The 27,718-nt window shown below is 46.2% G+C and overlaps 1 protein-coding gene across 1 annotated transcript in view; it reads right to left on the bottom strand.

Annotated features, from left to right (window-relative positions):
- The window catches only part of suclg2 (succinate-CoA ligase GDP-forming subunit beta), an 84,249-nt gene that overhangs the window by 5,815 nt on the left and 50,716 nt on the right, over positions 1–27,718 (bottom strand). Inside the window, exon 10 of the mRNA XM_012841243.3 lies at positions 3,817–3,937. Coding sequence (XP_012696697.1) covers positions 3,817–3,937 — 121 coding nt within the window. The remainder of the gene's footprint in view (positions 1–3,816; positions 3,938–27,718) is intronic.

Genomic DNA, 27,718 nt, shown 5'->3' with positions numbered 1-27,718 from the left:
TGCCTGTGTGAGTGTGTGAGTGTGTGTGTGTGTGTGTGTACTTGTGAGTGTGTTTGGATGTGTGTGAGTGTGTTTGTGCTGGCAGATCCCCCTAATACAGCTGTAATGATACTGTCAGGACTCGGGGAAGCCGTCATAGGCACCGCTGTGGGATCCACAGTCTCTTTTAATTGCATTCGGAGGGGTGGCCACATCGTCCATATTTCCCCCCTTAAACACTAAATTGCCTCCACTTTCATAGAGACAGCAGGCGGAGCGGGCCCTCTAAATCAATAGGAGTATCAGGGCTTAAAGGAATATAATCGCTTTCGAAGTGGGCCCAGGCGATCCCTGCGGGGTGTTTAGTGAGGCCGCTGGAAACGCGCAGACGGCCGGTTCTCAGAGAGGGGGCAGCAGTCAGTCACTGCACAGCACTTTATCTGACACAACACACACATGCGCACACACACTCTTGCTTTCCCTTCTATTCTCACACTCACACATGACTCTCTCTCTCTCGTTCTCTCACACACAGACACATACACACACGACTCTCTTTCTCTCTGTGTCTCTCTCTCTCTCACACACACACACACACACACACACACACACACACACACACACACACACACACACACACACAAATACACGACTCTCTCTTTCACACACACACACACACACACCAGGTACACACGCAGACACAGTCACTCATTCGCTCAAAAACACACACAAAAACACATCTTTCTCATTGACATTCATAGTGACACCTAATATAAACTGTCAGGATTCCTCTTGTAACTTGGCACTAATCTCGGAGACAATGTTAAGAACTCTGCACTCGGTTTCAACATGTGTCCATAATGATACAGTCACCACTGCAGGTGCTGATACAGTTTCCCTATGCTAGTCGAGTAGACCACGTCCCCACTTAAAAAAAAAAACGACTTCAGAGAGAATGCAAGACATTTGGTAGATTTTATTCAGGAAGTGTATCACTCCAGCCCATTCCGCTGGAGCTCGCTCTGAAGCATGCAAATTGGAATATTAAACATTTGCAATTTTCTCTCTTCTATGGAGATGGAAATCCCCCCCACAGTCCCCTCTTTCCCCCCCTCCCCCTCCCAAGATGATGGGGCCCGCTGGATGCTGATAAATGTTCAGTGCATATTAACTCGCTCCAGGCCATTTCTGCGGTCAAATGAAAAAGGCACCCTTACTAGCGTCCCCAGTAATGGAGGCAAATCAGCCTTTTAGCACCATTTAAACATCATTAAATACATGTGGCTGAGCACACCGCGGTGAATCAAAACAAACATAATTGGACGGGAGAGGCACTCGCGACTGGGAAACACGCGTGCGCTTCAGCCCAGCGTCGCACGCGATCTGCCCTCGTCAGCTTTCTGCGGGGTGACGGACGGACAGGCAGGCAGACTGTCTCGCTGGGGGGATTCGCCCCGAAGAGCAAATCAGCAAGAGAGAGTTACAGAGACAGATATAAGAGAGGGAGAGAGAGATAGATAGATAGAGAGAGAGAGAGGATAGAGAGAGAGAGAGAGAAGATTCCCAATTAATAGTGGCACACTTAATCCCTGCCTAATCCTCCTGAAGAACAGCTTGCCATTATTACAATCAATGGAAGGGGAGAGGAGCCATGGGGACTTGGCAGAAAAATAACCCCTTAAGATTGATTCGCAGTGATGCTGGATATTCTGATGTCACTCTCAGGGTGGATGACGTTTAATGTCAATGGACCAAGGCTGCGGCCTAAGACTGGTCAATGACTATGACCTTCGGTGCACCACAAAGTATGCCAAACATCTTCATTTTCATAGACTTGGAAGATAAATAAAGATCTTGCTGTCTTTTGTCCTTTCAGAGTTAGGATGCTGGTTTGCACTCACAGCCTTGCTTTGGCAGTACTTGAGCATCTATCCCTAACATAGTCTAACATTAGCACACAAATCCAAGCCTCACTTTGTGAGAGGAATGACGTACAGTACTGTTTTTTTTTGCTCCCTGGCAGTTTGTGTCTGAATCGATGCGCAACTTAACATGCTCTAACCCCGACCAAGGGGAACAATCTCACAGACGCGCTGTCAGTAACGATGAGCAGCAGACGAGAGAACAGAACTCTGTATTGATCTCTGACTGCGCGTTACTGTACTACGGCGTTTCATTAGTCTCAAACTCCGCGCACATAACGACCACGTGAAACGCAGAGCAGCATCCGCAACCAGAAAACGACCCTCGCAAGGTAGCGTGCACACATGCGGTCGTGCGGGGCTGTGACGAGGACTCGATTGACCCCTCCCCACGCGCTCGCATCTGCAGTCGCTCGCTCGTCAAGTTGAATTTTGAGACTTTGGAGGCGGGGACAGTGGCTGATGTCTCTGCTTCTTTTGATTGGTGACTTTGAATACGGACCATGAACTTTGATTGGCTGTTTGGTTTGATCACTTCCATGCATCTGCATCCTTTTTGTAGTCCCTCCCTGAGAAAACCAAAAACACCACATGTATAGGGCATGAGTATGTGTCTGTGTGTGTGTGTCTGTGTGTGTGTGTGTGTGTGTGTGTGTGTGTGTGAGGCTGCTCGGAGGGGACAAATGGAGCACGGTGAGCTAATGGAGTGGAGGATTCGTCACTTTTCGCAGGACACAGGAGTCAGCTGTTTTCAGCCAATTATCCTAATGACCAGATGGGCTGGGGCCGCGTGGCCTCCCGTCGCTCCGCCACCTCACTATTAGCATACGCAGGTGAGAGGTCCACAATCAGCGCTGTCTGCTGCACTCCGCTCCACTCCACTAACAGCCCACGCACCGCACAAGGTGAGGGAAGTGTGTGTGTGTGTGTGTGTGTGGAGGTGGGGGGGTGGTTGTAGAGAGAGGGAAGAAAAAAGAATGTGTGTATCAACACCTGAGAGGGCATGGTGCCAGATGACCTGACTGTAGGGCAGCTCTCCGCCCTTTGCCTCTGTTGAGATAGGGCTGGCAGCCCTGAGGTGCGAGTTCCCATCACGCCGAAGGGCCAGAGACACCAAACAAATAAATATGGCCTCCGGAGTGAATCTCCCTAGAAGAACTGCTCACCCATTTTGTCCTGTCGAAACATGCCTCTGCAGACCAGTGCTCACAGGAGGCAAAAAGAGCAGCACAATGTCCTTGCTTGGTTTGTATAACACCCATCAAGAGAATCGGCTGGGAGACCACCAGGAGGACGTGGCATTACGACGGTGTTAATCTACATATCGAATGGGTTTTATTTCAAACAACCAAAACAAGTCATCATGGACAGCAGCTATTAATACTTGATAGAAACATTTCAATAACAGCAGCAGCAGCAGACACTGTCAACATGCCTGCCCAAGTGAGTGTGTTGGAGCAACACAGGCTGCTAGGCAACAAAAGGCATGGGTTAAATCAGACAACACAACAAGACACAGCACCTGTTAGCACCTGAAGCTCAACAAACAAATCTGTGGGCGAAACACTGCCAATGCTGACGATATAGAGCCATGGTGCTAACGGTGACGCTGACACACAAGCTAAAAGCGGATGGGGGGGGGGGGGGGGACTTGGCTGTGACTGTTAGCAGATGCTGCTGATGCTGCAAACGTGGCATTTGTCAAGAGTTTCCTCATTTAGCACGTTTAGTCCTCTAGCTGCCAAGCTGCTTCTCACTCACAGAAAAAATGAAGAGGCTCATTTATTCATCAGGCCGGGTTTTTGATCCAATGTCAGCTAAACTTTGTACCCACGATCCCCTTCAGCCTGGGAGTAGGTAAAGAGAACTGTAAGGGGAATGAATGCTGCTGTGAAGATACAAAGCAGACACATACCTTCCAGACGCACAACCAGAGGCACCTTCAGCTCCAGCTCCTTGCATGCCTTGGTGATGCCATTGGCGATGATGGCACAGTTCACGATTCCCCCAAAGATGTTCACCAATATGGCCTCCACCTGAAGAAAAGGCACATTGTGAAGGTGTGATTTAAGGAGTGATACAATTTTCCATCTGGTCAAGAAGCCAATCTCAGCACAAACAGATCAACTCAAGGCAAATACTGTGTCTAAACACAGGGTAGGGGGGTGTAGAGAGAGAGAGAGAGTGAGAAAGATGGTGAGAGAGAGAGAGAGAGAGAGAGAGAGAGAGAGAGAGAGAGAGAGAGAGAGAGAGAGAGAGAGAGATAGATAGATAGATAGATAGATAGATAGATAGATAGATAGATAGAGAGAGAGAGAGTAGTGGACTGAGATATGGAGACAGAAACTAGCGCTGGACGAGAAGAGTTGTAACATGCCACTGTATCATCTAAACCTAAAAAGGAGGCACCTGCCACAAGCCAATCACTATTCAACGTCCAAGTCAAGGTGTTGCTGTTAGCGACAAACCACAAAAAACGACTGATGAAAAAAGCAAGAGAGGGTAAACAGATGAATAATACACACAAAAACAAACCCCAGCTGCTCCCATTAAGGTTACTGGGGGCTCCTCCTGACACCCAGAAGCTCCCGTGGCAATCCCAGTCATTTTGGCCACTGACTCAGAACTGTGGAAAGGCTTCTGACAGGCTTTTTCAGCATGGAGACAGGGCCTTTCTCAGCAGCAGGCAGACAGTCACACAGTGTGTGTGTGTGTGTGTGTGTGTGTGTGTGTGTGTGTGTGTGTATATGTGTGTATGTGTGTGTGCGCGCGTGTGTGTGTATGTGTGTATGTGTGTGTGTGTGTATAAGCGTGTGTGCGTGCGTGTGTGTGTGTGTGTCTGGGTGTGTGTGTGTGCATGTATGTGTGTGTGTGTGTGCGTGTATGTGTGTATGCGTGTGTGCGTGCGTGTATGTGTGTGTGCGTGTGGATTTGATCCCTCTGATCTTGAGGCCTCTCTGCATGCTCTAAATGAAGCGGAGGGATTTGGCCTCTCCTCGACAAAAGCCTTTTCTTGCCTGAAGACACACTGCCGGCAGGGTGAAGATGTAAAGGCCTGACATCTCACTCACAATTAGTCTGGAGCAGTCTGGCACTAGAGTACAGCGCCTCACAGAACAAAGGCCAGTTCCACACCTTTAGATTATGTGAGAATGTAACAAATCCAACAACTTTAAAATGTACTGTATATGTATGTATGTATGTATGTATGTATGTATGTATGTATGTATGTATGTATGTATGTATGTATGTATGTATGTATATATATATATCTCTATCTATCTATATATACAGTATATATATGTCTCTCTCTCTCTCTGTGTGTGTGTGTGTGTGTGTGTGTGTAGGTGTGTACAGTACATGAAATATGGGGCACTTGTGAATAACTTTGAGAGTCTACGTACATAATGAGTAGAAAGACAGGCCATTCTTCACGAGGTGACAGTTGTCATTGTATGCCCTTAGAGCGCAAAACATGGCGCGTGTGTGCATGTGGTGTGTGGTGTGCAGTGTGCGGTTTGAGCATGGCCCATATTAATCCATGCCAGCTGTCAGCAGCCAAAGAGAACACAGGGAACAGTCAACCAGCAGGGTCACCTGTTCATCACTGTCAGTGGCACCGCACAATTAACAGCAGAGGTGCTGGACAATGCCCTCTTGTTTCTGTGACAGCATCCCACAAAGCCATATGCACACGTGTTCTCTCTCTCTCTCTCTCTCTCACACACACACACACACACACACACACACACACACACACACACACACCTCGCCCACTCTCTCTAGCACAAATACATGTGCGTGCATAAGACAGAACAAGCCAATACTCCACAGACAGGATCTGGCTACATTACACAGGCCTATCAAGCACCAGATGAGTGGGCCAAGGTTATTGTAATATGGAGAAAGCCAAGGACTCCACACCGCAGTTGGGCGTGCTCTTTCCCTGGATGAGCCAAGTTCAGGTGATATGACGGCGAGAGAGGGAGTTCAATGCAGTGGACAGCTCGAATCTGGTCGTGCCAGATGAGATTTCACTGAAACGTGTCAATACTGCAGCTCCACTCAAACCCAGGCCTGTCACTGATCTCCTTCAGTACCCGTCAAAATGTCCAATGTGTTTGTGTGTGTGTGTTTCGACAATCAATACAACATCAACACAAATTCAAACACATACACACACACACACACACACGACAACTCTCACTATAATCTCAGTCGATGCATGGTATTTTTAGCTTGGTAATCACTCATTGACTGAATGATTGCCTGACGCATGTAAAATATGATTCATTCTACCTTACATTCTACAATTCTATATCTACAGTATAAAAATATTCTAATGTGAGGTTCGATGTAATCTGGGTCATTTAATACAGAAATAAAAACCATCATTCCAGAAAATCCACTGTACACAATTGGCATCCAACCTTCTCTCCCCTCTGCGGGTTTCTGACAACACTCTGGAGAGACTGCCCATTCCTCAGGTATTCTGGGGTCGGACTGACCAGGCACCCAGTGGGATGTCCCTCATGGCAGCTACCTCATGAGGGGCTTGTAGAGGGTGTCTGCTAGTGTGTCCGACCACCACTAGAGGGCACTGTAGATCAAGGTGCAGTGGCTGAGGCACCGGGCACAGAAAGGACTTGGCTCTGTCACCATCAGAAGCCCATTTTTCAATTCCGGCTTTATTGAGCACCATCATATTTCTTCCACTCATGCGTCTCCTATTGACATCTATGTATATTAATGATACATGGGACATGATTTATGCGTTGCTGTACACAAGTAAATGCAGTTGCGAAGCACACAGTAGGCTTTGTGCAGTCTGAATGTGACAGAAAGGGTTTTTTTGGAGGGAGGGGGGGGGGCTGTTCTTGTTTACACCTTTATGCTTAAATGCAAGACCACAGGAACTTGAAAAGTCAGCCTGATAACCAGACAAAGTGCTGATTCACATCAACAGGATTAATTAGGCAATCTGTGTTTTGAATCAATGCAGATTCCTACACAAGAACATGTAACGGCTTTTAGGTTTGGCATTAATAGTTAATTACCAATCAATATTACTTAACTCTTTTGGCTATGGCTTTCAAGCAACTGGAGAATTATTAACTTACTCTTAAATCCCTTGCCTTAATATGCAGGTCCTTTAAAAGCAGCGAGCCACGTGTTTGCATTCAGGCTGAGTTGCATGCCGTTTTGGATCATTCTTCCCCAAATAACCAAGTGTGACTGAGTGCCGATCTCCAGGCCCCCGTATCCCTGACACTCTGGTGAACTCTGTGAGCGTGCCGTAGAGAACGGACAGACGCCTTCAGAGGCACACAGCTCAGAAACCCAATGGCTTCCAGTGATTTCATGCCAAAGCATTAGGAATGCCCAAGTCTCAGTGCTCTAGTTTTTTTCTGTGCGATGGTGGAGTACATTTTGTGTTTCACATCGGTTCTAGTTTTCTGTGCGATTGGTGGAGTACGTTTTGTGTTTCACATCGGTTCAAGGCAAGGGGAGAGAGGAAACGGGATCTCCTTTGGGTTTGATGCCAATCCTGATGAACAGTCCATCACAGACATGATATAATTGCGCCAAGCTTCTGATCGAATCCTGCCTGGAATGCAATATGTTTGATCCCACTAGTGGTACCAGTGGTGATGGGAGCTTGCCTTGAGTCTATACAAGGGAGAAAAAACAAACAAAACCCTGCGTCTTTAGGTCACTTTCCAACTGTATGTGGGGCAGAGAAGAAAGAAAAAAAAAACAATGTCAAGGCTCGACAAAGATGTGAACAAGACTCATCTGTGCTGATCACCAGATCAGACACCGGACTGGCAGGCACCGCGGTCGTCCTGAAAGAGTCTCGGTGAGCCTGGGCGGGCCCCGTTACGGCGGCCCACCTGAGAGCCGTGACCCATTCAGACTCTACATAATGGCATCACGCCACCCCGTCAAGGCTCCGTGCCTTCAAACGTCGCGGCGGCTGAAACAGTCTTTTGAGGAGCATTATGCACGCCGTAAACCGTACTCAACTACAAAGGAAATCTATTTGCAAAGCTGCCGCCGGTACAGAGACATCCAGGAACGCGGAGGAGTCGCCCTGTAGAAAAACGGGCCCGTTTTTGTGCTGCACAGAAGGAAGGGAGAGCTTGAATGCTCGTTTCTCCTGGTGTGAGACGTTTATGGTATGGCCCTCCACAGATGGGGAAACAAAATGGTAACAACAGCAAGAAAGAGCACATCTTCATCTAAAGGTAAAAGCACATAATGACAATGACCAGGTAGATGGTGATCTTTTCTGCTTGTTTGCGTAATTAGGCTTCTTCCGAAGATAACAAGCCATACTGCTTGAAGCCTGTGTGAGAGACACACACACACACACACACACACACACACACACACACACACACACACACACACACACACACACACACACACACACACACACACACACACACACACAAATCCTGTCTGCTGTTGTGTTTAATGACTACAATTTGATAATTGTGAGAAACAATAACATTTATATAAAGGCCTGTCTCTGCTTTCAAAACAAAACCTAAAAGGGGGAGCCTTACACATTCAGCACGGCATTAGTGCAATGGGCCTGGCAGAGCGCGGTGATGCTGTATGGGACTGAATTATCACCGCGGCCACATTCACATCTGTGCCCCACGCTAACAGCACTGTGCCCCCGCTGACCGCCGCTAATCTGGCCAGAGAAAGGCTTCCATCCTTTGTCGGAGGAGAGGCCATTGTACTGACCAAGCTCAAATGCTCGCCTCTCGGTGGCCTATTAGCTGCATTGTTCTGCGTTATCTGTCCTACGCAGGCCGTTCAGGATGCCAGTCTGGTCTCCGACATGCTTATTTAAATTTTTTTGTCACTCTGTCTTCGCCAGGGAGTGAGTCTGAGCTCTCACCATTGGGGGTCAAAGGTAAATGAGGAAGGGGTCAGGAGCAACAAGTCAGCCATCTCTTGGAAGGGAGTTTGTTGTTCGATGTTTGTTGTCAGCTCTTACGGGGATTACGCAAGGGCGCTTATGTCGGGTTACGCAGTAATAGCCAGATGGATATCCTGAGCGTTGCTTTTCTGGCATTAAATATTAACATTGAAAGCATTGGTACAGGGTTCTTGCCTCATGTTAATGACACTACAGGATGACAACAGCTACATATCACTATTGGCAAACGCCCCCACCAGGAGACCTTCACTTGCAACCATCATTATCTCCATAAGTGTTTGCCCAACCTTGAGCGCCATGAGAAACAACAGCCTTCGGAGAAGTTGAAGAAGCCCAGGACACGTGCCAAACTGCACGTGACTCCAGCCATAACAAAGAGAATAGGGGTCTTTTTGGGGTCCTTTTTCTTTCAGCTTCCTTTTGGCTCCCTTTCCCTTCCTTTGGCGTTATCTTACTGGATCTAGGGGCTGTTTACCTCCCCACAAACCCATTCTCTGCGATGGGTGATTCCTCTGGCACTAACACCTGGGAGAGGGAGAGAGAGAGAGAGAGAGAGAGAGAGAGACGAGCCGGGCCTGGCTTGGCTCCTATTAAATGTTGGGACTGGGCCTGGCGAGGGGGATAAGAGGGAAATAATTATCCAGCCTGTTGAAGCATGACAGCTCCTCCTTGCCCAGAGTGAAAGAGATGAAGCATTATGTCAAAAAATCAGCTCACAAACATAGACACATCTTGACACCGCCATTAGAAGTTTCAGTTCCTGTTAGGAATCACTTGAAAAGTGGCAGCTGACTCCTTGATCAATAGACTGTGTAAGATTCTTTTCCTCTCTCTCCCCTTGCCTCTCTCGCACTCGCTCTTTCTCTCCCAGGCAAAGAAATGGGCTAACTCTCTGTTTGCAATGCAAAGAGTAAGAGTTAGTAAATAAACAAGACACACACATTTATGGATTGTGAACTCATTAATAATAAAATATCAAATCTGCAAAATGCTGAACAACCACCCCAAGATAGCTCTTCCTAAGATATGCCATTCTTGTGTTTTCCTTCTTTACAACACGGCATAATACATCACAGCAGTCCCACAAAACAGTTTTATCAAGTGTGTGCTGGTTGAATGCTAGTATGAACATACATTACATGTTCATAGGAGTTCTATAATTTGTCAACTGCATATTCTGTGGTAATGAACCATGAAGAGCTCTTGCAGCATTCATGGTGCCACTTCCATTCGCCAACATCCCTCAGACAACAACTATGTGGCTATAAACAAGGTAGGTTACCATGCACAGAGAGAGAGAGAGAGAGATAGATAGAAAGAAAGAGAGAGAGCGAGAACGAGAGAGAGATGGAGAGAAAGAAAGAGATAGAGAAAGAAAGAGAGAGAGAGAGAAAGAGAGAATGAAAGAGAGAGAAAGAGAAAGAGAATGAAAGAGAGAAAGAGAGAGAGAGAGAAAATGAGAATGAAAGAGAGAAAGAGAGAGAAAGAGAACAGGAGAATGAAAGAGAGAGAGAGAAAGAGAGAGAACAGGAGAATGAAAGAGAGAAATAGGGGGAGAGAGAGAGAGAGAGAGAGAAAGAAAGAGAGAGATCCGTCCACATGAGCTCCCCTAGGTCTCATCTGAGCGTCGGCTCAGCTCGCTCTTTTCTGCCAAAGAAAGGAAACCAATCAAAGGAGAAATGGGTTTGCAGCCGTTCAGTGCAGAGGCGGTCTGGGGGAGGTGGAGGAGGTGGAGGAGGAGGAGGAGGAAGAGGAGGACGAGGAGGGAGTGAGCGAGTCAACGCAACATCCCTGTGAATTGATACTCGAGCCGACCATATCCCCCTCAAGGTCTTCCGTGCTTTGTGAGGCCGCCTGTGAGGTTGCGAACAGTGACAGCTGCCTATCGATGGCCCCCGCGGCAGATGAGCAAGACTGTCTTTTCAGACAGTCCGTCATTCAATTTCCAGAACACACTGGCCTGAACTGCTGGCGCAGGACACAAAAAAAGAAAAAAAAGAGAAAGAGAGACAGACAGAGAGACAGACTGAGATTGCATCTTACGTGACTGGACACACACACATGCACACTGTGAAAGAGTTTAGTCTTTTTCTCTCCATGGTGACCCTACGACTCCAGAAAAACCAAAGTAACGGTAATTGCCAATTAGGCAGTGGGCCGCAGATCTCAAAAGGCCTTAACCTTGAATAACTCAAGCATACAAACAAGCATACAAACAATGTCTTGAGAAACATTTTCTTTCCTAAAAACAGATTAAACTTAAAGCACTACATAAGCTACCAACAGGAATACTCATTACTTAATCATGAAAGCACCATTCACCCTCTTCAACACAATAAAGACCAATCATTTATTTTGCAAACCTCCACCACCATCCATCTTGTTAACGGAGTAATCATTATGACAGTGACAGAAACACCAACTCTGGCAATAGTGGGCTTAAATTCAGTTTTTTTTTTTTTTTTTTTTTTTCATGTTTGAGGTGGTGGCCCATAAAAGAATTCAACTGATGACAACAGTCATCCACAAGAAGGTGCCGCAGATGACCTACCACTGCAAGACAGAGAATAGGAAATGAGAGGCCCATCAACACACACTGGCCAAACAATGTGAGCCATGACATAGGCCACAGACGGGTCAAAATGGCAAGAGCAAGTATAGCATACATTAAGCCAAAAAGCAGTGACATCTGGAGTCATCTGGATTCTCCATCAGCTTTCCCTAACCAAGTCTCATGCATGTTCCAACAACAGTTCTGGGAAAAGGCTGGGAAATACTGCATGCCATGCTCCCTTTTGACATAAAATTACATTTAGGAAAAAAATGGGAAAAATTGTAAAGTAAGTGATTCTACTAAGCACGTCTGAATATATATATATATGACAGAAATGCATGTGCGTACTTCAGCACAAGCTCTCCACAGCTAGCCGAGGGTAGGCCCTGAGCTTGAGAGGGTGTGCTCCGTGTGTGGGCGGCCATCAGGTGTGCTGGTGATGACTTGGCAGAGCTCTTTTCCTCCGGCCTGACTCCACTGCTCCGGCATAATGACTCATCAGGCAGGCGGCTACGGCACCTGGAAACTCTGGAGCTCACCCCAGGCCTCAGGTGAAGGACCGGGGCCCAGGCACAAGCACACGCTCCACAGCTCCCTGGGTCCCAAGTCTCACAGCTCAGCAATGAAAGCACTCCTGACTCCGGTTCTTTATTATGGAGATGACGGCGGGCGGCTCCACTGAGGCCTTTGTTGTCGTGGCTTTAGAAGAGGCCATTGAAAAAAGAAAGCAAGAGCTGGTGGCGGAGGTGACGCTGGTAGCGCGTTCGGAGCGTCCGGGAGTGGTGCGCTGGTGACCCACTGTGTTCACTTCCCATGTTTTTTAATCAGATGGGAGGAAATGGGAACTCTATAAGAGGAGGTGGGAAGAGGGGGGGGGCAGAGTCAGCGGTCCGAATGGGCCGAATGCAAAGTGGCGATCAGTGGGGTCTCTTGAGAAGGGATCTCCAGCTCTAAAAGGAGCATTGAAATGGAGAAATGCAGCGGCTGACTGAGAGGGAGAGAGAGAGCAAGAGAAAGGGAGAGAGGGAGAGAGAAAGAGAAAGGGAGAGAGGGAGAGAGAAAGAGACAGGGAGAGAGGGAGAGAGAAAGAGAAAGGGAGAGAGGGAGCTGGAGAGGCTTTATGTGTGGCAGCACGGTGGCAGGGACGTTGGTAATTGTCAGTCAAGGATGTGGAATTCATTTTGTACTGCGCACCATGTGACCTTTTAAGTGTGCATCTGCACCCATACACACAGCTTGTACTCTTATGAGTACATACTCCTTCAAAGAGCTTCCATGACGCTCTGTTTCACATGACAAAAAAGCAGATCCTGCGTGGGCTGCAGTGTGTTTCTCATCTCCGGGGCGGATCACCCACCATCGTCGATGACAGCCAAATGTAAATATTCCTCTACCTTATCAAACAGGGTTAATGTCAGCTGACAGAGACAGAGCTAGCGCACACACAGTCCCAGTAGAGATACAACACTGTGCATATGGAGCAGACACATATGCTCTTCCTGTCATGCTACTGTCAAGAGGAGTCCTGTGGGATGGATACCCATGCAGAGGTGCCGAGGAGCTCATGGTGGCTAGTGAGGGAACACCACACAGCCTCTTAGCGTTGATTTACGACATTTAACAGACCATTAGGTTCAGTGTTCCAACTAATTGCTGATTAGCTAGTCATACCTGAGCATGACACTGCAGCCCTGTTGAAGTATGGCTCAAAGGGCTGTGTGATTTATCAAAGAGGTGTCCGTTCTTATCGGAAAATATATATTTTGTGCACGGCTGAGGTGACAAACGCCTCAGAATCCTACAGAAAAAAAAAAACAAGTTGCTCTGTAAAAATTTCAAAGGCTGTGCAGCGGCCTCGTGAGATTATAGCTGCAAATGCATTTCAGAGAACTCCACCCTCGCCTACCTTTCTTCTTTCAATCAGCACACAACTCTGCCACTGCACTTCTCTGAGCTCTGAGCTCTGAATTGCTTTATTAAATTGAAAGAATGCATAATCACTGCGAATGGCATACATAATCACCTCAGAGAGCAGCCACAACAAACCAGAGCTGAATATAAAAGACCAACACTCCCACTTTGTTCGTATTGCTGCATGGTCAATCAAAATTAATTTATTCAAATATATTCACACAGAAGGTCAATTATCCAAATGATTCTGATTCCAATTGCACCTGATCTTGGGAGCCAATGAGCCTTTTAAAGGGCAGCTGTGCATTTTTGCAAGGCAAATCATCTTAGTTTAGTTACGGTTTAGAGACAACCCCTCTGTTTTTTTTTTTTGGGAGTACAACCTCCTTTAAAAGGAGGTACTCAACTGTTTGTTTCACCCGATGGTGAGAAATGTCAGAAATGAAGCAAGGTATTGTCAGAGACAGGACTGACAATGGAGCCAGAACCTCAGAAAATCAGCCAAAGAGGGACAAGAGACCAGAGATTCTGAGCAACGAACTTTGATCATTAGTCTTTTGTTGGTGTGCACTTGACGTAAAATTATTTTGTATTGTGCAGCCATGGTATTGCATCATGCTGCTCCCGACACCCTTGGTCGGAGGAGAAAGATTGGGGTTGGATGATTTAGAGGTCATGCAAGGAGGAGATGCATGAAGGTCAGGCAGTGCCACCAGTGAGCATTCAGTTCAGTGCAGATGGGATGGGATGGGATGGGATGGGATGGGATTTGTTGGGTGGGGTGGGGGGGGTGGGTGGGGAGTATTTACAATGGGCAGCTGATGGACTCTTAATGCTCCGCTGCCTTTCAGGACACTACAGGTACAAAAAGCAGAGCACAGCTCCAATCGTAAATTGCAAAAAAAAAAGAACTCAATGAGGTTGCAACCAACATTCATAATATAAAAATTCTATTTCCAAACATAATCATCATCAACAATGAACGATGCACCTCCACATCTATACTAAACCTGCTAAATTCTACCAATAGAGCTAGAATGGGAAAAGGGAATTATCTGAATACTTAGCTGAAAACTGATAATGCATATCTACACTGTTCTTTTTTTGTATTTTTCGATGAGTCATACTTAAAATAGAGTATGAACACATAAAGTGTCATGCCATGTTCTATGTAGAAGTGATGTATTTTTGGTGTGTCCTAAGGATACCGATTTCACCCAACCATTTGTCAAAGAGGACAGAAATATGGTATAAATTCACACATTCTGTTATTAATGACTGAGGCTTCTCAGAAAAGATCCCATAAAAGCCAAGGGGGAAACATATTTGTGCTCTATATTTAAAGGCAGCTAGGAAAAGCTGAAGCAAAACCGTCGAGAGGAACCCAATAATTCACTTTTCTGGTACTGTTTAGCTAGAGAGGCAATTTAGCCAGGATGAAATAACCCCTGAAAGCTTTAATCCTGATGGATGGACCACTATTTTGATATTGCATTTTCCCCCTCTCTGGACCCCCCTCTAAAAATAGTTCCTTTTAAGACCACTAATTTGTTATTCATCTGCGCGAATCAGTGAATCACAGCACTTATTGAAACGCTATGACTGGGTTCTGGTGCGACACGGCTTGAACCAAATGAGTAATTTAAAAATTGATAGAATACACATATTGCAGACTCCCGCAACCCTCCCCCTCACCGAGGTTGCACAGGGCCCAGGGAAGCTCGGCAACCACTGCCAGAATATCACAAATCAGGGCAAACAGATGGATGCAATCAAGATTTAATTTCCAAAAAGCTCGACATGGATACATACACTGATTGGATGTGTTGGGGAGCTTTTTTCCTCGCCTGTGTAGGGAGTCCCTGTGTGATGTGTTCAGAGGCAGAGATCATCAGCCAAGCAGGTTGATGGAGTCGGCCTCTGGCAGAGACGGGAGACCTCAGCAGACACGACTCGTCTTCGGAACGCCTGAAAGGCTCTTTGACGCATGCCTCAGACCTTGCAAGGCTGCAGCACTAATCTGCATAACTCGGAGGCATATCAATTAGCCATTAAAGGTTTGCTCGGGTATTAGAAGGATCAGGGCAGAGCGGTCGAGCCTGGGAGACGCGGCGATTTAGAGCCTGAAAGTCGATGAAAGGCCTCACGCTGAGTATGCTTCCTCGCCCGCCCCTGAACCAAAGCCCCCACCCCCTGTGGCAGGACATGTCTCTCCACAGGTACTGGCGCCGCCCGTCCGCTGAGCTCGGTGGTGGTCAGGCTAATGAACCCCGCTTCCAGCAGGAAAAGGTGGGGCCATGGCTTCCACTCTCATCCTCCCCACCGTTCGAGCCCCATCCCCAACTCCACCTCCCCACTCCTTCACCTCACTCCTAACACATGCCGCTTCGGCAGAGTAAACGACGACGGGCTGAACCACCACCTCATACCCCCTGCACCGATCAACCCCTCCAAGCCTCCCCCTGCTGTGCGGGCGGCTGAGGAGACAGGCACCGGGAGCCCTTTCCCCCGGAAAAAGATGAGCTCCAGTGATTACAGACAGAGACAGTTTTCTAATTATTCTGTCAAACATCAATCTGGCGGCTGATGTGGGTCCTAGTGGCTGTTGATGGACAGTGTAATCACTCCTGTGCTTTAAAACCGAGGAGCCGCCGCCGCCGCGCTGGCAGACAGCCCCTGACCGGGGGTTGAAAAATGGGAAATGTGAAAGGCTCTATCAACTGATGCTGCAGCGCTGACCTGCCGAAAAAAACCAAATCCCTTAAAAATAAAGTCCCATTCACAGCCAGGGGAGGGGAAGAGTAGGCCTTTCAAGAGGAAGCTAAGGAAGAAAAAAAACCTCTTGACATCAGGTAATCCCCCACATACATGCATCTCCATTGGAGGAATGAGAATCCCACCCCCCAATATGAGGCTAACATGTGCACCACTGCCAGCAGACATTACCTTTTTTTTTTTTTTTTTTACTGGGCTCTCTGGGGTGCAACAGCTTGCTCAGGGGTGCATGTTGTTCTTGCCGGGGTGAGTAATGGGGAGAAAACGCAGCCATCTCCTGTCCATCTCAGCTGCTATTTGACAGCAGCAGATGCCTCTTCAGATACGGGGGGGATATGAGGGCATGTCGAGCATTTCCTCTTTACGATGGCTGATAGCGAAGCCAAGGGGATAAACACACAGAACAACACTTGTTTGAGAGCCAGACCAGCAGAGACAGAGATATCTGTGATTTGAAGCCGTACCAACACCAAATGAATGGCAGCTAATGGAAGGTTGCAGCTGGTAGTTTCACATATAGGGTCATGCATGCTTGTGTGGCCATTTCATTTGATTTATTTATTATATCGCAGCCTGCTCGTCATTTGCATGGAGTGCTTCACCCTTCAGTGCCGAAGGTTAGCTCGAGTGTGATGACTTCACTGCCGTCTAATGAAAGAAACATTTTGGGCAAGTCTCATCATCTTCCCATTTCCGAGGCAAAGAGGTGCACAGATCAGACAAGTGCCTCATATCAAATCGAGCAGGGAAAAGCCAATTACAGCGACAATAATCTCTCTGAACTGCAGTCAGTGTGGCTCCGCATACACAGCAAACATCAGGAGAGGAAGAGCAAACAGCAGGTCTGAAATGTCTGTGTAATACACAGAGCTGGATCATGTGTCACAGCCATCTCCTCCACTAAACGACTGTTGCCACATCTCATTGATCCTGCTTATTTTAGGACAATGCTAATTCTATTTTGTTATACAACGATCACACAGGCTTGGACAGGCATTTCAATGACTTGAAAGGTTTTTTATTTTTATTTCATATTTTTAGGACAGTTTTTCAAAACCATGCATTTTTATTTGTTTCCCCTGTACTTGAGCAGAGGACAGAAGCCAATACGATGAAGGAGAAGCCAGTGGGAAAATAGTCGCAGACCCGTCTGGTCTCATCAAACATGCTATAAGTCATCAGATTAATTATGGCCAGGACCCAGGGCCTGGGAGGAGCGACAGGGGAGAAGGCTGGTGCCTCTTTTATGAGCCCCTTTCCAGACATGGGAGGGAGGGAGGAGGGGGGGGGGGGGGGGGGGGGGACGGATATGCAGCCCAAGCCTGGTTCTGATCCTAGATTATGACAGCTAAGGGACTACGGGCCCTTTACTGTGTGACTGTTATACTATCTCCCGCGAACGGCCCCAACGTCCACACCGCTGAGGCTTTTCCCAAGTTAGGATGAGGAGACGATCTAGCTGCAGAAATGCCTGCTCTCTCAGCACAGTAAATTATCATCTAATCTCCACAAGCACTTGGTTATTTAAAAACAACGTTTGCGTGGTTTTCCTCGGGTGTGTGTGTCATTGGCAATGGCACAAAAGAGATAATGGTACACTGGGTTCTGAGACGCTTTCACCTTGACATAAACCTTGGCTTTTAATCCAAGCCTCAAAGAGATACGAAGCTAACAATCTTCAGTTATGATTATCAGTCTTGCTCAGACTCCTCGACTTTCTCTGATAGTTCAATACTACTCAAGAGCACTTAAGTCGCTGGTTGTCATTATAGACTTTTTCGTTGAACGATCAAACACAGAAGGCATTTACATCTACAGACAGACAGACAGACAGACAGACAGACATGCATAGATGTCAGGGCAAAATGACAGCCATACGCATATGAGCCATAAAGCATCACAGGCTCAGAGTTAATAGTGACGCGATGACTACACAACACCAGATTAGCAGTATGCAGTAGTGGACAGTGGGCGAGGAGTAGAAATGCCTGCATGGTGTTCGTGTCCCAGATGACATGAGATGGGTGGACGATGGATGGAAGGTCACAATTAAATGCTGAAACAGCATCTGTGGTACTGATGTTTCCGTGACTGAAAGAGGGTGTGGGCAACTGACCAGATGTTAATGGCAGTGGCTGAGCTTTCTGGAAATGAATGGAACCGGAAACGCACATGCATGAAACGGGCTCGGAGACGGTAGCCAAGGCACACCATGGTTTTAATGAGTCCAAGGACTGCTGACAAGTCCCCGGGACATTTCCCTCTACATTTACAAGCTTGAGAGGGTGTGGGTGAGCATCATGAGAGGAAAAGAGCTTAATGGTTGGACACAGAAGGAGCAGAACCACAACACGAGATTATGCATAACAGAAGCACCGTTTCAATTTGTCAATAGCAGTGGGAAAGAATCCATATGAATGTCATCATATATTTTCTTTTAATAGAGCTGGGAAAGATCAAGTGAAATACGGCAAATTGAGAAGAACAGAAGAACCCATAAACCTTTTCTATGCATGCCTGCGTACAAGTACAGCTGTCAAGGAAATGTACTATAAGTGTTAATAGTTTATTAACTGTGAAACAGGACTGAACGACTCCCTGACCTCTAACGGTTATTTGAGAGGTGTAAGGATGTTATGCAGTGGAATAATTGCTAACATGACCATTCCTATCAATTGCAAAATGATTGAATCGCACAAAATGATGCAATGAGCACCCTTTGAAATTGGAGATAAAATAAATGAGTCATTGAATTACTGGACTATCACCAAAATCATGTATTTCTAATCAGATCAGGTAACCAGACCAAGATTTCTGATGGATGTGCTTTGTTCCCTTGATGTGACATATTGCAACACGATAAATCCTCCAGGGACCTTTAACAGCACATATCATCAAAATAGAATCCTTTGCTAGTGCCTTTAAATGTCAATCAGGCATTCCCCTTTGTCACTTCTAAGCTTTAAAAGGTATCATCATGACATGGATCTTTGCTAAAAAAAAATCAAGATTCGTATGGACATAAATCATTCACAACCTCCACCTCAGCAACATTATGTCTATAAGATTAATCCTGGGCTGCTCAGGGTGATACCTGAAACCTTAGCAGAAGCTTTACTGTTTGAGTGTGTAGAGACCAGTGAAAATGAACCACCGTGGTCTAGACTATGGTGGACGTGGTGATATCAGGTTATTTGGCTTCTAGGCACGGGCTAGAGCGTGAGCGGTCATCTGGCTTCATCTCTGGCACCCCGATCTCAAAACTTCCTAGAGCATGCCAAAAAACTTCCAGCGCACTTTCACCTACTCGCAAAAACCTTTTTTTTATGACTCTCTGGCTTGGTGGTGAGTGTGTTGGAAGCCTGAAGTGCAGGTGGGATAGAGGGGGGGAGGAGGAGGAGGAGGAGGAGGAGGAGGAGGAAAGGCTCTCTATTCTAGAGGAGTACAGCACAACCTGGGCCTTCACAAATAACATGGGAAAAAAACAAATAATGGTTTTCCCAGAGAAAAAAATTCTAGTTATTAGGATAAGTAGTTATTTAGGATTAACCATTTCTTTATCTGGCCAATTTGACACTGCAATCAAAGACTTCTTACATATTACATACAGTACATATATACATACATATTAGATGATAAGGAATATTTCCATTTAATCCCTCAATAAAGTTTTGCTAAATATGTTTGATTCATGAATAAAACCTATATTGCTATAGGGAAGTGAAATGTGGGGCACCAAATACAAGGATAATTTTGAATCCTGGGACAAAAGCCAAACTGAAATCCATTTGGACTGCAAACATTTGCAATTCTGTAAGAACATTTTAGGAGTGAACAGAAATAGCCCTTTTCTGGGTTGGAGGGCAGAGCTTGGGAGATACCCTCTCCTCATTGGCATACAAAGGAAAGCAGCTAAAGTCTGGTACCCTCTTCAGAACAGAACACCAGAACAGTACCCTCTCCAGAACAGTACACCAGAGCAGTACCACCTCCAGAACAGTACCACCTCCAGAACAGTACACCAGAGCAGTACCACCTCCAGAACAGTACACCAGAGCAGTACCACCTCCAGAACAGTACACCAGAGCAGTACCACCTCCAGAACAGAACACCAGAACAGTACCACACACTGCTGTGCAGCTGAGGTCAATGAGAGAAAATAGAACAATACATTAACAATTAGACAGACTAAATTTAACATGTAAATAAGCTAAACTCCTACAGAGAAATACAAAACATTACTACAAATTGTGACTATGATTGTTACAAATTAGGAATCATCCATTAAGAAAGTTGTTGACAAGGTACAGACTCAGTGAACATAGCCTTGCCTTTGAAAAGGGTAGACACAGGCAAACACGTCTACCTCGAGAAGACTGAGTCTACACTCACTGTAGTAATTGGGTAGTGGAGGATGTGTTACATTTCCTGTAATAAATACAAAAAACATCAGGGAAAACCACTTCTCAAGAATAGAAGACATTTGCCCTGGATTTACAAAAATAAATAGAGAGAGAAAATGATCATTCCTCCTGGGTGAAATAGTGAATGCACACAACTAGCCTCCCAGTATCTGCACTCCTGCCACATATTGACAGACAGTACCAAATGACTGTCAATGATAAATAATACATTTACACTTTATATAGACATATATGTTTTTTTTACCTTCATTTATTGAATTATTTTGTTTCCCTTTATCGTTATTATTATAAGTTAGATTGTATGCCTTGGCAATATTGTACTGACAGCCATGCCAATAAAGCTTACTGAATTGAGAGAGAGAGGGAGTGAGAAAGAGAGAGAGAGAGAGAATGGGAGCAAATGGCCCAACTTCCCTTCCAAGTGGAGCCACGCTATGAGCAACATTCATTTACTGATGTATTGCATTCCCCTTTTGATGATCCCAGGGAGTCTGAGGCTACCCTAGTGCTCTATCGGGGGTGGCCATTGACATGACTGAGGGCTTCATGGCACAATAACAGTAAGAGAATGGCTCAATTAGTCCAGGCGCAATCTCGGGGTCTGCTATTGATTTTGGTCCTCGGATGAAGAATAGCGGACAAGAGGCTTTTCAATCAAGCGTTTACTTCCGAGGAACTCTGGAGGGAGTGCAGCAAAAGAGAGCGAAATTATATTGATAAAAATAAATAAATAAATAACAAATATCACAAAATGTGAATGCACTGTTGATGATGGGAGTATTCAGTTTTCTGGATCCATTTAACCTCCCCTGCAACGCGGTTTCTTTCCCTGAGTTTTGTGTCCAACACCATTGAACAGCTCTAATCAAATGTGAGAATTCAGCTTGTGGATCTATCGATCAGACCAACACAATCCTTCCCCAGAATTAACCTTCAGTGAAAGATGAAAAAAAAAGTTATGTTACCGCTGCGAATATCGGATGAAATCTTGATAAAAACCTCCAGCCAAGATGAGAATAAAAAAAAGGCAACATGTGATTGCTCAAAAGACCTCAAGAACACAGCATGTTTTGTTTGCTTAGAGACTCCATGCAGTCTCTGCGGGGGAAGTCATTGATCGCTTCATGTACAAACACAAAAGGTAAAATGTAAATATTTCATGTGCCGTCATGCTAATCAAGGATGGTATTCCCAAGGACAGTAAACTCACACAGGACATCAGTCCTTTGAAACAGGATTAATTGTTCATTTGCACAGCAGTAGACCTATTAATTCAATCCTCATCCCTGAACATGGCAACAATGTAGTCAGGGCCCAAAGAGGATAGATGCTGTGTACATAAGCCTTACTAGTTCACTGGTCAAAGCAAACCATGTCTGCTCTATATACTCAGTGTACATGCATGAATCAAAGCTAAGGGTGTGTATGTGTGTGTCGGTCATAGCTGTGTGTGTGTGTGTGTGTGTGTGTGTGTGTGTGTGTGTGTGTGTGTGTGTGTGTGTGTGTGTGTGAGCTGGATGCATTCCAGGCCAGAGCCTCATCTGCCACATCAGTGCCACATCAGTGCTCCTGGCAGCAGGACAGACATGCAGCAACCCAAACAACAACAACATCCCAGGGCCCCGGCCAACAGCGGGGGACCAGCAACCCCAACACAGAACCACACACACACCCACACATACCCACCCAGACCACCTTGAAGTCTCCAGCTCTTCCCTCCCACCTGCTACGTAAGGGCCTTCATTAGCAGACAGGTTCAGATTTAACAACAGCTAGAGTGGAAGCTGAAAGTGATTGAAATGCCAGTCTTAGTTACAAGACTATATCCACAATTGTACAATTTACTTATTTCCTACTTCATTTTTCAACACTTTATGGTCACAAATGGTGCGTTTTAGTCTAAGAATGAATAATGAAACAAAAGTAGTGTTGAGACTGAACAACAATTGAACAATTTAGAGTTAAATGTAACACAGCCGACACTGTTTGTCATTAACAGGCTGAGTTAACAAGCACATAAAATGAAGTTTGGATCACCCCACACCACTGTCTTAAAAAGATCATCTGATGGCACTGGAAAGGGGGAGTGGATACAGAGCCAAAGTAAAGAACAACAACAAACAAAAAAACAAAAACAGTCAGTGTCAGTGTAGTGATGACACAGCGAAGAGGAAGTTCAGCCGAGCTGCACAGGAGCTGCACTTGATGAGGAGCACAGTGCTGACGCGTATCAGAAACGTGCTCCTGAGATGGGCTACAACACGACAGGTGCTCAGGCCGACGGAGAGGAAGCTGGCGCTGGCACACAGGACGCTTCATCATCTCACCGAGCGGCCACCTCCAGCAGAGACAACACACACACACACACACACCGCCCTCCTGGCTCGATGAGAAGCACTTGTAGCTTGGGCTCTCTCTTAATGCCAGGCACATAAAGTACTGGCTGACTGCAGTACTGAACAAAAGGAAGAGGGGGGGGACGACGACGACAAAGGCAGTGAGGAGCTAATTAATGACAGGCGCTGCTCTCCGCTGCCCGTCGATGGAGCCTTTTTAAAGAGCAGAACGGATGAGCCAGAGTCTCCCTGCACAGAGGGGGCCGCAGGAAGAGGAGAATAAAACGAACTACGCCTGTCCTCCTGGATGGTGCGGCGGGCGAGGCACTTCAGAGAGTGACACCGCAGACTGATTGCATGCCGCATTTGGACAGGAAAGCAGAACACAAAAGTTATTACAGTTCAACCATTCGACTTTCCTTTTCCATATGCTCATGTAATAAATATATATACACACACACACACACACCCCGAGAGTGAGTGCAATATACATATCTCTTCTGTTTCCATTTAAAAAATAACTCTAAACTGATATCCATTTACACATTTTCTTACACATTTTCTTACACATTTTTTTGTTCTTTCTTTTTGCAGTTGTTGGAGTCAGGTGGAGATAAGCACTTCTGCAGAGTGAGTTAAGGCCTGCAAAGAGTTGAGCGTGAGATCACGCTGTGACACTGAAGTCGTGACTCGCAGGGGACTCACACCTTGGGTATTTTTTGAGAGTAAAGCCATGCAGATATTGAAAAGACAAAGCCTTGTGTGAATATTATCAAGAACGTTTTTTTTTTTTTCATCAGCATGAACTCACCACCAAGGGAGTCAAATATCATCTAAAAATATCACTTGTCTCATCATAAAACATATTCATTTGTAGTGTAGAGAAACATGACCCTAGACACTACACAAGTGTAGAAGACACAATACGTTTTCTTAAAAACTTCAATCACATAATGCAGACATAATGTATACGGAGTATGAATATGAATTGTCAATTAATAAGAAAGTTATATAGATATATAGGCACAGACATGGATTCTTATTATTATGATATATGCCAGTATGCCAATGTCACTGCCATGTATCTTACCAATCCTGAACAAATGAAAAAGTCCTATTACCAACCCAGCCTCACACTGCAGGCCTGTCTGGTGCCGAGTGCTCGCTCCTCAGTATGCACTTCAGCTCTGAACTGTGTGACAGGCTCCTTCGATCTGTGCTTCAACATGATAGTGCACCAGTTTGTGTGTTTAACTTGAAAAGCAGAGTTCAAATAGCGTCTCTGTTAACCACGCTGGGTCTGTCAGCAAGCAAACACATACAGATACACACATGCATACACACGCGCACACACAGCCATTATGTGTACAACTCAATTAATCAGCCAGCTGCTGCTGACACTGATGATCAAACAGCAGACACTACCCCGACAGCTACAAAACTTAAAGTATGGCTGTGGTGACTTCTCTTTTCGTTCACGCTAACTTTCTCTAGTTTTCTTCCCATACACGCGCGCGCGCGCGCACACGCACACGCACACACACACACACACACACACACACACACCACACACACACACACACACACACACACACACACACACACACACACACACACACACACACACACACACACACACACACACACACACACACACACACACACACGCATACTAAAGCCAACTAGAATGCTTCCTCCTTTATTGGTCTCTTAATTGCCATCCATCTGTAAGGATTTAAATGAGGCAACCTTAGCTCCTCAAAGCAGAGCGTGCCCTAACCATGTCAATGTGATGTGAACGGATGTGAATGATGTCAAGGGCAGCGAAAACACAGGTGCATTACTGTAAATAAAAACTCCTCTTTAGTCTGTTCACCGTCTCCACAACAGGTCCTGCTTGTATGACCTGATTAAACAGGATGCGCCGGAAGGTGGGCAAATTGATGAATGCATTGCGGTGCTGGCCTTGGGGTTGACCCGCTGTTCCGCTTGCAAGTCCTCCTGTGTTTGCCGTCACAGTCACCGGCTGCGGTTAATGACACCGCACAGAATGCAAATGCCAGGCTTTCGCCAAACCTTTTTCACAACATCATTCACGTCATCACATCACAACACTGATTCTTTACCAAAATTGCACATTTAAGATTAGAATGATGACATATAGATGAGGGAAAAACCTACACACACACGCACACGCACACAAAGCTGGAAATTAATCTCTGCACAGATGAAAGACACGGAAAGCCTTGCTCTCTCAGCAGGACACTCTTCGATCAGTCATTAGTCACTATGGTGGCCCCCATCATCCCTGTGTTCCTTGATTTACTGCGAGCCAGGATGCCGTCCGCATCAAACTACTCTCATCCACCCCCTAGGACACAGGAGCCAGGGAGGCTGGGACGTTACAGAGCAACTGTGTGCCTACAGAAACCGTGTTTTGTTGGCGTAGGTGTGAATGACAATTTCATTCAGCACACCTCACACACTCTAACAGGAGAGGGGTCTCGGACAGTGGTGTGCAACAGCAGAAGAACGACACAAAGTGGAAGAATCAAAGAGAAGCGCCCAGAAGCAACTCAAGGAGTGGATGGGATTAATGTCACAACTTCAATGTGATGTTTTAAAAATAGACACTTGTCACAGTGTGTGTGTGTCTGTGTGTGTGTCTCTGTGTGTGTGTGTGTGTGTGTGTGTGTGTGTGTGTGTGTGTGCGCGTGTGTGTGTGTGTGTGTGTGTAATCCTGGGTACGACTAAACTCAGCCCAGCCCGCTCAGCCCAGCGTGGCCCGTGCCTCCATCATTGGCCAGGCCGTGAGCTTGATGCTGTGCCACTGGCCCTCTCCTGGGAGGGATTAAGTGCAGTGAGGCACAGGGGACAGTCCAACAGGATTTTCAGATCAAAGGCGCGGGCAATCTTTCACCACGGCTCTTTTACAGCGGCCTCTGCACACAATAAAAGGGCCCTTTGAATGTATGCAGGGAGTTATTGGGACGCATTTGTGTGAAAACGTGACCGGCTCCACTCATCCCCCCCCCCCCCCCAGTGACGAGTGCAGAGTCAATTAAACGCACCACCCTCTGCCTACACACACACACACACACACACACACACACAAAGACACACACAGACACACACACACACACACACAGGGAACAGGCACCTCTGGCTGCTCTGCACCTTTGCACTGAGGGAGGTGGGAGTGCGGAGAGGGAGCACATGCGGATGCGCGGAACTTTGAGCGAAAGTGCATACCTTCATCTGAGGTCAGCCGTGTGTTAATAAATCACATGTGCAGCTCTGTGTATCTCGCTCTCTTGCACACACATACACACACACACACACACACACTCCAGGTGGAGGTCAACCAACTCAACAGCTCTGACGCTAACGTGTTGGTTCACATTCACTTCCCCTTACTATTTTCCTCCCGATCACTCTTCAACCTTGCGGCTGAGACCTGCCTCGTTCACACCTGGCTCCTTGTCAACCTTAAATAACACGTCAGTGAGGAGCGCCTCTTCTTCTCCCAAACTCTTCCACCTTGCGGCTGAGGTGAGCCAGGCCTTTCCTCTGTGTCTGTTTCATTCACACCTTGTTCCTTGTTAACCTTAAATAAACACATCACCGAGGAGCGCCCTTGCCGGCCCTACTGAGCAGGTTGAAAAGCTCACAGGTGACAATTACCCAGACAAGCACCTTCATCAAACGACTGGCTAAGAGCAATGCTTTCCCCAGTGTTCGTCCTTTCTCACACAAAAATAGTTATAATAAAATACAGTCTTCAGCACAAAATGACCACAAGCAAAAGCATATATTCACTAGGCACCTACCTCAGCTGACAGGTAGAGGTAATGGTGGGAAATTTGTGTGTGGCCTGTAGGTGTTGTGATTTTATTTTATAATAAAATCGTGTTGAGCGCCTGGTCAAAATAAGTCAAAAAGAGGGGAAAATAAAACCTTGGGGGAACCTGTTAGCCCTTTTTTACCATCGGTGCCAGTTCCTGACCCTGACCGAATGTGAAGAGGACGTGATTTCGATTTCGCCTCCTCTGAGGACACCAACTGCCTGTGCAAATTGTGCGTACCTGAACTCATGGAACTAAGTTCCTGTAAAGTATGGCAGCTGTTGCCAAAGACAGCTGCTGTCCCAACGCCTACCCTGTGCAGTGGAGCTGTTGCCAGCCCAGTGAGCCTACCTCTCTGAAGAGAGACTGAGAGGCAATACCAATCAACAACAGCGAGTAAAAAGACTGGTAAAGACAAGACAATGTCAGAAACAGAAGTGGCTGAAAAGATATCATAAAAAGCACCAACAAAAGTGTCACTAGCTGCAATTCGCCTAGTCTGCTCAGTAGATGTGTCACATCAGTTGATCATCTTAATGTTGTTTGAAAACTAAATCCAAGGGGGAAAAGTAGGTGAGGTTTACAATACTCAGGCCCTACTTTGAAAGGCTGTGTGATCCGCGCTAGGCGCCGTGACGTCATGATATTGCTCAAATAGGGCAACATCAAAGGCTGTGGCTGAGCAGAATTGCTATTTGCATGTATGCACACATAGGAGAGCTAGAATAGAGCAAAGCCTTTATGGGACAGGTAATAAAAAGTCTTGGTGTGTTGATGAATTTGTGTCTTCTGAGCCAATTATAACAAGGGGAATTCTGATTTGTGCGGTGATGTTTGATTCACGTCCAACAAATCAGTGCATATTATTCAAATATTTAAACTGTTAAATTGTCTTTGTGAATTGATTAAATATGTCATGTTAATGTTAATGATAACAGCCCAGCACAGTTCAAGTCTCCAAGGTGTAAGCACTTCTGTGGTCTTTACACTATTTAACAAATACGGGCATGAGAA

Source organism: Clupea harengus, chromosome 5, assembly GCF_900700415.2.
Source record: "Clupea harengus chromosome 5, Ch_v2.0.2, whole genome shotgun sequence".
NCBI classification, from domain to species: Eukaryota; Metazoa; Chordata; class Actinopteri; order Clupeiformes; family Clupeidae; genus Clupea; species Clupea harengus.
Note: the sequence above shows the minus strand (reverse complement) of the source record. Positions and strands in the feature narration are given on the sequence as shown.